This window comes from Lacerta agilis, chromosome Z (genome assembly GCF_009819535.1).
Source record: "Lacerta agilis isolate rLacAgi1 chromosome Z, rLacAgi1.pri, whole genome shotgun sequence".
In the NCBI taxonomy this organism is placed as follows: domain Eukaryota; kingdom Metazoa; phylum Chordata; class Lepidosauria; order Squamata; family Lacertidae; genus Lacerta; species Lacerta agilis.
The window spans coordinates 22434940-22447146 of record NC_046331.1 but is presented as its reverse complement, the minus strand read 5'-3'; the positions used below and the strand labels follow the sequence as shown (position 1 = coordinate 22447146).

Genomic DNA, 12207 nt, shown 5'->3' with positions numbered 1-12207 from the left:
CTATTGGTTCTTGCAGGAGGGTGTGAGAATAACAGAAAGAGGACAAAATCCAGCTGGCAATTTAAATTGGACACAGAGAGAAATAGAAATCTGAGCATTTCTAGCAGCAACTGGGAGATGCAGCTTTGTAGGGCTGAACAATTTGTCCTCTGGGGATCTGATGCAGGATTTGCAGCTGCTCATAGGAGACTGTTTGCTTTCACTATGTTCTGTTTATATATTTGTAAATAAAGCAAATATTACAAAGGTACCTGAAGCCTCAAGTGTGCTCTCGTCCAAAGGAAACTAAACCCTGCGGTATTAGCCCTGGAGCTTCTCACAGCTTGCATGGCAATAACTTTACCCATGTTGTAAGTGCATCAGCTGAATATTGTTGTGAATAGCAGTGTTCAGAAAGGGTAAGCTACTGTGACAGAACAAGTACCTTAAATATCCAGGAATGGAAATGCTGTTCTAGAATCAATATAGCAAGGAATACAAGCCAGCACAGAATCTGATTCCATTCCTGATCAATGCAATGAATGGTTCAAAACGGAGCAGTCATCTGAAAGACTTTGGTAAACCTACTCAATGAGAACATATAGGCATGCTTGCCATGCAACTTTCAGGAAAGGCAGATCTCTGGGACTGGAAAGTCACTGTATAGAGTTGCTCAACAATGGGGGTAAGGAATTGATTCTGAATAACACTGAACTTTGTTTCTATCACAGGCTTCACTAACCTGGTGCCTTCCAGAAGTTTTGGAGTTCAACTCCTGATAGCCCCACTCAGAAGCTTTATCAAGTGTTAATCCAGATAAGGTAAGATGTTTGCTCACAGTTATGAATGGGGTGAGTTTTCAATTCGTATGGAACAGAGAATTCTTGCTTTAAAGTTCTCTATTTGATTTGGGCCTGAACCATGTGCTCCTTAATTGTGAAATGGTCAGTACTACATGGTAGATACTTTGTTTTATAGGTATGATCTCATGAAGGAAATCAATTTGGGTGGCAAAATATAGCCCTGGGGTTGCTAGAAGGAGAATATAATGACCTCTGATAATCGAGGTGCTCCAGCCCTGCTTGGGAGGACTATGGGGTTCTCTCTGTTTCCTGAGAAAATTTCCTGAGAAATTGTGTGTGGCAAAACTGTACTGTCAATCCCTTCTCCGTGTGTCTCATCCAAGGGAGGAACAGAAGCTGATGACACAGTAATAGGCTTTGTCGGTGGTGCCCTCAACTCTTGTGGAATGCTGTCCCAAGGAAATGTGCCTGGTATCATTATTGTTAGTTTTTAGGCATGAGGCTAAAACATTTTCATTTGCTCAGGCTTCTGTTGGTTAAGTTTGGCTTGCCTTGCTTTTCTTTCAGTGGGGAAGGGCAGATTTGTCCTTATTGTACTCATGCTGAGCATTTTAGGAATTTGGTATTGTGCTTTGTTTTTAAATTGTATGTATTTATTTTGTGTTAAGCACTTGAAACATTTATATATATATATATGACTAACAAATGCAATAAAATAATAATCACTTGTAGAGTCCTCTGGTCTGGGATGCACTGATTAGCTCATTGCCCAAAATGCTGGTGTGTCAACTTAGGGAGGGGAAAAGCTCTCAGTTTTAGTTTCTCATTTCCCCCCCTCAATTTAAAGTTCAGTTATTCACATTTCCACATCAGTTGTCTTAAGTTTTAAAAATGGTCAGCATTTTAGTGCATATTCTCCTAATACACATTTTTGTATGCAAGTTTTCCCAATACACGTATTTTTGCAAGCAATTTCCACAAACATAATGCATTTGGTGTAGTGTTTTCACTAATATATGCTTTATATGCACACTTTCCCCTAGTATATGCATTCTGTACACATTATTTGGTTGGAGATTTTTTCTTAAAAAAATCAAAGGATGGCTGTGGTTTTGGTTCACATGTTGTTTAGTATGTGTGAATGAAGTATATTGCTTAAATCCACACTAACCCCATTGTTATGTAAAATATAGACATGTGTTTGGATGTCAAACATGCTGAAGACCATTTGTTTTTCAGTGGGGGGGGGGGGAGTTTGCTATTTCCCTGGGAACAATTGCAATGGCATACTACTGTATCTGGATGGAGGGGTGCACGCGGAGGGATGGGAAAACAGAATATTTTGAAAAACATCTGATGCATGAAAACAGCAAGTAAGTTCCAGAACTCACTTTAACTCATGGTGGTAATAATTTACAATAAGAAAAACATATGCACCTTAATAAAAGACATACAGTTGAGTTGAAATCATGGAAGTTGTATTGCTTGAAAGCGAAAAGCTCATTATATTTGAACCTTTAGCCTTGCCTGTAGTCTCAGCCTGGCTCTTGACTTCCAGCTAAGTCACTGAGCATCTGCTGATCCTAGTGAGCAGTAAACGGCCAGAAAAAAATGGAATGTAAAATGGCACAAAGCAGAGCTACTAACCAAGGTGAGGTTGGAAAAGAAGCAAATGCTTGAGAGGTTCTCCAGTGTTCTGTAACAAAATATATAAATCCTAAAGCGATTGCAGGAGAAGAAAGGAACCTATATGAAGCAACCTTAGGATGTATTATATAGTTTTTTGTGTTATTCAAAGGATTGGGCCATTTGAATTAAGAATGCGGCTAAAACAATATGAATTCTGCACTCATCAGTAGAGACAAAATGGCGGGGCAAGGGGGGGAGGAGACCTCTTAACTATGAATAATCTGTGATAGCAAACAGTTTCTAGTAATAGTTATGTTCTGCAGCAGGTTACTGAATAGCTGTACTTATAGGCGAGTGGTAACCTGTTCCTCCTGTCCATCTTTCCATTGGTTCCTAAACAAATCACAGGCGTCTCCCCACGAGTCAAAAACATCCTCAGAGGAGTCTATGAGTTTGGAATTGGAGGTGCAGATGCTGGAAGCACAGTGAAGGGAACTGGAACAAACCACAGGGCACTGGCTCTGTCCCGTATGTCTGACGTTCCTACTGTAGTCCACCTCATTGAGGTTAATTTCACTCTTGGAGCAGTTCTCATCTCGCTCTTTAGCCATCTGAGAATACTTAATGTCTTGCCACATGAGATGGTGGATGACCCCATCGGAGATGGTGTACATGGGCTCTGAGTTTGGCTCTGGGAGGTGGCCATTCATCTTGGAAAAAAGGAGGCCCAGTCGCTTGAAGGACTCTTTCTTGGAGCTAGAGAGCCTTTGGACCCTGTTTCCATTGCGGATGAAGGAGCGTTTGTTGATCCCATTGCTTTTGGGCTTCTCACTGACCATTTCGAACCCAGACATAGTCTTAATCAGAGCCGACACGTTGAAATCTTTCTTCTTGTTGGCTGTGCCAAAAGGAACGCTTTTCGCTTTGGATGTTTCTCCAACAGTGTCCTCATTAGCGTCATCCTTCTGGGAGACTTCTGTGCTGCTGGTGGAATAACTTCTCCGCTGGGGTTTTCGGTTACCTAAGAGGTCAAGGACTTCATACCGGAAACTAGAGATATCCTGCTTTAGTTCCTAGGGTGAGAGACAGGGAGGGGGAAAATGAGTTAAAACTCTAAAGATTTATCAGTCACGGGGGTGGAGGAAGAGATAGAGTTTGAACTCTCCTGAGAGAAGCTATGCAAAGTTCAAAGTTATGCAAATGAATTTTTCCACATCACTGTGTACAAGAATTGCAAACAAATCTTTTTCATTATTTAGAATCAGGAACAGAAGTTCAGCAGTTTTTCTTGAGGAAAAGAAAATCTGCAATATGATTTAGCCCCTTCATCTAAACATTAACCATGCACTTCCTTTGTCTTTCATGCACAAATCTTGCGGGGAGGGTAGAGTACCTGGGACCAGCAAAGATGTCTCACAATTTCAGAAACAGACTGGATAAAAATCTCAACTGAAAAGGCTTGTGGAAAAAGGTGGCCCCAAAAGATAATAAGAGACAGCACCTGTCTGATGTGTAATGGAGAGAGTTCCAAAGGGTAGGTAAAAAGGTAAAGGGACTCCTGACAGTTAAGTCCAGTCATGGACGACGCTGGGGTTGCGGCGCTCATCTCGCTTTACTGGCCGAGGGAGCCAGCGTACAGCTTCCGGGTAGGTACCGCTACACTAAATGCCCAATTTCTACATTGCATAAAACAAACCTCCTTGTGAGATGGTATCTGCAACCTTAGCATCCCCAAACCATTTGATTTTTCACAGGTTGTGAGCTGATGGGGCAGATTAACATTTGGAAGAAGACACACACTGCACACAGACTATGATCAGCACTTAACATTTTCACAGGGCCTTCCTTGCCTCCTCCCCATAGCCACCCCTTGGCTCCAGTAGGTGGTAAAGCGTACACAAGCCTATGGCAGGCAATATGGAGCCAGCCATGAAAGGTACTAAGAAGAAGGGCTGTGGTGTGGTGGCAGAGAAACATGCATTGCATCCCAAAGATGCCTGGTAAGACTGAAACACTGGAGAACTGCTGGCAGTCTGAGCTGGATGAACCAATGATCTGACTGGGTGGGAGGCAGCTTCCTATGTTCCTAAGAGCCTGCTAAGGTGCTGCCTGTTCCATCAGGTTCCCTATCCCTCCTATACCCAGGGATTTATACTTTTCTCTTTACACAGATTTTTGAAGGGTGGCATTGAGGCCTCTTTTTAAAGGGATGGGATTGGTAAATCCTAATCCCCCCCCCCCGTTCATCTGGTTTTTTTAAAATCTTTTCATTGGATTTTCTTAGGTGAGGAGTCACTTTGGGTCCTGCTGTGAGAAACCCACCTAACAAATATAATAAAAAATGGAAGACATTTAAGTGACAATACCCAATAATCTAGGAGTAAGTCTGATTTAACTCAGTGGGATTTAACACCTGAGTTGATATGCATAGGAACATGCTGTAAATATTTACAATGTCAAACAATTTTCATGTTGCGCCTGCCATAATACACTAAGTGGGGAATGACAGTATCATATCATTACCTTAAAGTTTTCTTCGGTTAATCCTTCATTGGTTTTTGAATTTCTTATCATTGCTGCAATATATCTCTTCACCAAGTTCCTGATCACTTCCTGTAATGAAAAAGCACAAGAAACATAATTCCCTTGGAAGGCAATTTCCACAAACAAGGCTTCAATCCCTCTTCTGCTTTTCCTGTAATTCAGATGTGAAGTCCAAATCTATCTAGAATGCCCATAGGTGTTATTTTTAAATTAAAAATAATCTGTCTTCTAACCTGTTTAAAGAGCATTCACCAATGACAGAGTGATAGGCATTCATAGCATGTCCTCTGAAGAGACACATGGGAATCAGCCTGGAAGTTTTAGCATGTGAAGCAAATGTTCCACCACTAATCCATAGTCTTTAAGTGTGTGAGGAACGTTCACTGCTAACTCATCCTATGACAATCCACACAGAGAAGGCATTCACTCTAAAGTTATTCCATTCTATTTAACTTTTTTGTTTTCCTAGTTCATCTCCCTCTGCTCATTGAAGCCATCTGTGCTCCTGAGAAGCTACTCTGGAGAGTTGCAGGATTCTCCTCTTCGTGGAGGGATAATCCCCCACAATTATAATTGCACAGTGGCTGCAGGGGGGAGGCAGGAAAGACTTTCCTGTTGGGAATGTACATTAACTGATCTTAGGATCCATGCTAGGCAGTTAACTAGCAATAATAGATGAAAAGGCTGGGTAGCCATAAATTGTATTGGTTGCTTCAGTGAAAAGAAGTGGAACAGATGTTATGAGTGGGCAAAAGCCCAGCCCTGTTTACCTCTGTTAGTGTTCAGTGAGCTGCGGAAGGAAAGACATTACTAGACTGCCCAGCTGAGCTGTGCCCACCTACTACAAAATGGTCTCATTTCTAAACTCCTCTTAGTACCCTCCTATGAGAGGTCAAATGCTCAAGCAAGGCAACACCCCACACCCTTTCAAGCCCTCCATCCTTAGAGGGTCCTAATGCAGACTTCTGATGTTTGGGGATGTCAAGGCTAGCAGAAGAGCTAGCAGCTCCTTGTGAACAAGGATGGGATTTATATCACTTTTGATGGCCTAGAGAGCTAATACTGGGTCTTTGGTTAGAGATAGGTTTGTTTCTGTAGAATGGTCTGTGCATATAGACTGCTGATAATTTTTCACATTCCCACCACATATAAATGAAAGTGTCATTGTGACCACAGGCTTGCCAACATCTTTCAGACTATGTAGCAGCCAACAAGGGTCCAATGCTAGCCTAGGAAAACCTGAAGGAGGCTTCCTGTATTTTGGTGGAAATTGTCTTAATAATGGGGCAGGACCAGTGGATTTATCTATTTGTATCCCTATATCTCCCTCCCTGAGGGATGTGGGTGGCACAGAGCTTAGGGTTTGCCAATCAGAAGGTGACGGGGTGAGCTCCCGTTGCTCGGTCCCAGCTCCTGCCCACCTAGCAGTTCGAAAGCACCCCAAAAAGTGCAAGTAGATAAATAGGTACCGCTCCAGCGGGAAGGTAAACGGCATTTCCGTGCACTGCTCTGGTTCGCCAGAAGCGGCTTAGTCATGCTGGCCACATGACCCAGAAGCTGTACGCCGGCTCCCTCGGCCAATAAAGTGAGATGAGTGCTGCAACCCCAGTCTTCCGCGACTGGACCTAATGGTCAGGGGTCCCTTTACCTTTACCTATCTCCCTCCCACACCCTACTCAAGCCTTCTGAGGATACTACAGAGATATCAATAAGCTGTTTGTATAACTGCGACTCTGAACCTTTCAGTTGCCCTGGGGTTTGGGGAATGAACGCCTACCTCTTGGACATTACAAAGCTTATGAAAGGTCTAATGTGGGTCTCCTGGAACCAAGTAGGCTTTACGTTAACCTAATTATTGTGTAGGGCTGCCTCTGATATGCAGTAGTCCCTTTCAGTTAGGTCATTTACATGATACAACCCCTTGAACTTCCAGCCTTCATACTGATTATGTAAGACACTTTGGGAACCCCTTCTCCCTGTTGAAGAGCAGGCTAAAAATACTTTAAATAAATAATAAAACAAGGAATAGATTATTTCCTCCATAAGAGTTCACACAAGTCTTTAAGTGTGACCCTTTGAAAGATCTATGGAAAAATGAAAGTGCTCCCAGGGTTATTCTGGAAATCTTTACCCAAATAGGAAGTGTTTCTCCCATTTCAGTGTTCTTCTACACTTAATAGGTATATCGGAAGGGGACACCATACAGAGCCAGAGACCGTCTTGGTTGTGAGTCCTGGAAGACCTGCCCCCTGCTTTGAAGGCCCTTTTCCACCAGACCTGGAAGGGCAGGGCCCAGACTGACTCCAGCTACAAAAGCTGAGGCTGTTGAATGGACTCTTGGGCTGGAGAATTGCTTATGGGTTTTTGTTGAGGATGTGTGTTGTTGCTATTACTGATATTAATTTTTATATATTTATTTTGTATCATATGATTTACGTGGAAATAGTTCGATTTGCTGTGTGTATTTTTTAATGTTTTATTTATTGTTTATGACTACTTTTGCTGTGTTGTAGTTATGTATTTTTTCATGTTGTAAATCACCTTAAACATGCTAAATTAACTGCAGTGATTCTTGCAATTAAAGACTGAACTAGGGCTGTGAAGTTAATGGGATGGACATTAATTGAAATGCCTAACTGATTTGTGAGTCTAGTGATAAATAAACTGGGTGCACTGCATAAAAAAAAATTATTATACAAGCTTAAAAAAACCTTGATTATTAGAGCGATTTAAGTAATTTAATATAAATGATTAATGATTATGCTTACAGTTTTTTGTGAAACTGATTTCTCCCTTCAGTTATCTTATTGGTTACTTTGTCAAATGAACTTTCTATGCAAACTAAGTGCTTTAATTTACATTAGGATATAGCACGGTTTATTGTATTTGTTAAGTCACACTCATTGAGGCTGCAATGATCATATGTATAGTCACTAGGAAGCAAATGCTATCAAAATGTGTTGGGCTTGCTTCTGAATAAAATTGCATAGGAGGGAATTGTGAAAGGAGTGGAATATGTTCTGAGCATAAGATAAGTATATTTTTGCTGGATGAGACTAACGTCCAAATAGTCCACCATTGCAAGCAGGATATTAGCTAAAGACCCACATTTGTACTTGAAAATTCAGCAGTAGAGATATCCTGACCCTGAATACGGGAGTGCCATTTAGCTATTGACATTGATGTCACCTGATATTCATGAATTTATGTAACCCTTTAAAAAGTCACCTTGGCACTACCAATAGGGATGGGTGAATATGTCAGTTACCCTCAGGTTTCTCACTTTCCCAGTCTTAAATTCACTTTGCCACACATTGATGCATGAGTTCGCCATAAGAAAGTCCTCAGAAAAATTTTACCACCATTTTAGTGTGTTTCTTTAATATACTAGATTAGAAGCAATTTTCTTAACATAATGCATTTTATATGCTTGTTTCCACCAATACATGTATTTCTTGTACTTTCCTTTGATACACATGGTTTGGGAGTGCAGAGAAGTGCAGATTTCAAAGGACAACTGTGTGTTTAGGTTCATGCATTGTTTTCGGAAGTGTAAATTGGGTTTGTTGGCTATCCATCTGTCTCAAGAGACAATGGAGTGTGGCACTGGGGATGAAGTCTGTTGCATTAGCAGCACTGGACTGACCTCCTCATGGCGCAAGCCTGGGCAGTGGTGTATGGAGGTCCTAGGCTGCCCAGATGACAAGCCCCCTCCCCCCATTTCTCTGCACTGAAACCAGAGTTATGATTATAAGAATGGCACGTGAACGGTCCTCAAAAACTCCACTAATTTGGGCTGCAAATATGAAGGTTGTTAGTCTTAATGTGAAGGGTCTGTGAGAAACTAAGAAGCAGAATGTTGTCCTAGCATATTTCCAAAGGAAAGTGGAGTGATATGTTTGGCACCAGCTTGGCTGCAGGAGTTGCTGGAAGGAGGCATACAAGGCGCCATCCAACAATCTTAGGGACTGCACTTGTGTAGCATTTACTCCTTAGTTGCTTCCTCTCTTGAAGATATCCCACAAGACAACAGAGGTTTAAGATCAGAATGTTCCTTCTCCTAGATGAGCTACCTTCCCAGGTTGACTAGCTGTAAAGACTTTCTTCCCCATCCTTATCTCTTATCACATCTTACGGCAGTAGGTGTTGAACCTACAGCCTGTGCTCCAAATTAGGCCTTGCAGAAATCCTAACTTGGTCCATAAGACCATTTCCCGCAAACAACACCCATCTGCCTGACATATGATGTGATGGGAGTTCACGGATCAAGTAAAGACATGACTAGAAAGGAACAATTGGGAGCCTTAAAGTGCCCTTCCTTGGCAGGCAAGGCTTCCTGTCAGAACTGATCAGCTGTTCGGTGGTCAGCTGCATAAAGGCGTTCTTAACTGGGAACTCTGTAGTATGCCTGATTCCAGCCCAAAGTGGGGCTTGCTTTAAGTGCTGATCAGCTGACAGTTGCTGACAGCAAGCCCTGCAGGGGTTGGTAGTAGCACAGTGGTCCCAGCATGCTCCAAATGGGGCTTGTTGTAAACTTCTATGAGCTGTTGCCTGCTGATGTTGGTGAAGTCAGATGACTGCCAGGTGAGCATCTGACTACCTATCAAACTGGCCTGCAGAGAGCTGCAAAAAAGGACAAATTTGAAAGCTTTTGGGGTGATTTTTGCCATATGTGAGTTGAAGTTCTATCCCAGATGATTTATGGAGAGGTTATTTGCAGGTTTCGCATTTGTAAAACTAATAGGTTTCATATTGTTTTCATATTGTAGGATTATAAATAATGCAAAAAATGCTAGTCAAAACTCTTTATTGTAGAAAGATAGCACGTCTTATTTCAGTAAATCCTAATTTGCAGCCAAGTTTTGTTTGCATGTATTGCATCTGTTAAAATTCAATAAGAGTATTTTTTTAATGAGTGGCCTGTAGCGAGTGGGGGAGCTCAGGATCCAGCTGCCACATCTCCTCACATATTTTTCAGCATTTGGGATTTCAAGTGTAGGGAGTTAAATACTGTGGCTAGGACCTTCAAGTTGTCCCTGAAGTCTCCAGTTTGCCTGGCCCTCTCCAACTGGGTTGGGAGGGCCTTTGATAAAAAGCAACACAGTGCATGCCACCTGCAAGCCTCAGCCCTGTCAATTACAGCATAGATGCTCTGGGTTGTGTGTGCCTTCCCTCCTACACTTCTCCTCCAATTAACCTCTGTTTCCAGGGCCCATCAACAGTGACCATTCCTAGCAGAGGCGTAGGGAGCCTCTTAGGTGCCCGGGGCAGTGTTGCCGCATGGAGGCACCCCCTGGAGGCAGGGCGTCCTGATGCATGCGTCGTGACATCACGACGCATGCGTCAGGACAGACTGTCCATCCCGCTGGCGGAGACTTTAAAGGAGCACGGACGGGGGAAGTCCCACGAGCCGGCGCTCGCTTGGTGGGTCGCTCAGTTGCCGCTGGAGCAGCAGCGCTGGCTGAGATGGACTACGCATGCCCAGATTTCCAGGCATGCGCAAGTCCATCCCGCCGGCGCTGCTGCTCCAGCGGCAACCCGCCGAGCGAGCACCGGCTCCTGGGGCTTCCCCGTCCGTGCTCCTTTAAGCAGCACAGACGGGGCAGCCCCACGAGTCGCTGATCGCGCAGGGCAGCCGGTGGGTGGACCCCGGGGTGGAGCAGCTTCGCTCCATGGTTTGCTCAGGGCCCGCTGGTGGGGCGGGGCTGGCCCAAGTGTAACCCCCTCCCCTGGAACATGGGGCGCACCGCCCCACCGCCCCCCCTCGCAACGCCCGTGATTCCCAAGTCTCAGTTTTGAAATCTTAGGGTCTGGGATGCACCTGACCTGGCAACCCTATTTAGGACCCAGAAGCAAGGGGCAAACTATTTTCCACACAACCTGTCACTCTCTACTTCTCCCTATTCAAGTGTTGCTTTTTGAATGCAAAATAATGTAGGAAGCTGCCTTATATTGAGTCAGCCCATTGGTCTCTAAGCTCTGGCAGTGGCTCTCCAGGGTTTCATATGGGGAGCCTTTCCCAGTCTGGAATGCTGCAGGTTGAATCTGGGACCTTTCGGGTGCAAAGCAGATGCTCTAGCCACTGAGCCTTTCCCCCAGATACAGTCCCATGAGTAACGGTAAAAACAGGCCAGGCCAGGATGGATGTTTTGTTCCTCCTAGGTTGCTCCAGAAGCAAAAGCTAGACTCCAACCTAGTGCAGCTACAGAGGAGGATCCACATCTAAAAGTTTATCTGAGCTTCTGATATCTCAATGGTTATTTTCAAAAATCTAGCATAATGTGTTTTGAGCTGATGGCATGGTAAATCCTTTAATCTTAGTAAATCTTTTAATAGGAAGAATTAACGATGTCAAACAGGCTACAAATGCAATTTAGGGTTGCAAAAAAACTATGATGGAAAATGCTCAAATCCTCAAGGCCTTGTTCTGTATGCTGAGGCCAAATGGGGTACCCTTCAAGGACCACATACCTATAGTGATCAGAGTCAGAGGCAAGAGGACAGAGGGACTTAGGGAGAGTCCCAAGAACCAGATAGAGAGGTCTGAAGGGCCACATCCAGCTCATGGACCTGAGGTTCCCCATCCCTGCTCTAATAACACGATTCTGGTTCATTCAACAGGGTTTGTGTAGAAGGTGCACATGGAAGTTGGGGAAACTTGTTTGGACAGCTTTGCAGCTCCCATGCAGTCTTGGAACTCTTGCTACTAATCTTGTCTTCCTGAGTCTTCAGCCTTGCTCTCGGACCAGATAAATCATTGCTATTCCTTTGTCTTGCAAGAGCACCTGGACCCTGCTCCTTCCTGGCCACTGAGTTTGTACCATTAGACTGCTATAATAAAAAAATTACTTTTTTTATTTACCAGTACATGCCTATGCGGTTTGCATGATCACAGCCAGACGGCTTTTTGCAGTGTTTTGCCAATGCACATGGGTAAAGAGGTGCAATGAACCAAGTGACCTGAAACCTGCTGCAAACTGTACATACTCAGTTCTACAGTCTAATTTTAGAAACACTAAGATTTTAATGCAAACCGAATCTCATCACACTTTTGCATTAACTCTCATGAACTAAGAATACTCCTTGTAGTTGTAACCAGATGCCAAAAGAAAGCACAACAGAAAGTCATAACCTGGATCCAAACGATGAGGGAACTCATTCTGTCTACCCATGGGAGCTTTGGATTATTTTTTTTGCAGGACCCCACTATGTGACAAACCTCTACTGGAACAGAGAAATGCTTCTAAAGCAG

At 43.5% G+C, this 12207-nt stretch overlaps 1 protein-coding gene across 1 annotated transcript in view; it reads right to left on the bottom strand.

Annotated features, from left to right (window-relative positions):
- Positions 1-2523: 2523 nt before the first annotated feature.
- The window catches only part of TRPC5 (transient receptor potential cation channel subfamily C member 5), a 164656-nt gene continuing 154972 nt past the window's right edge, over positions 2524-12207 (bottom strand). Inside the window, exons 10-11 of the mRNA XM_033137473.1 lie at positions 4935-5024; positions 2524-3484 (exon numbers count right to left, since the gene is read on the bottom strand). Coding sequence (XP_032993364.1) covers positions 2756-3484; positions 4935-5024 — 819 coding nt within the window. The 3' untranslated portion in view covers positions 2524-2755. The remainder of the gene's footprint in view (positions 3485-4934; positions 5025-12207) is intronic.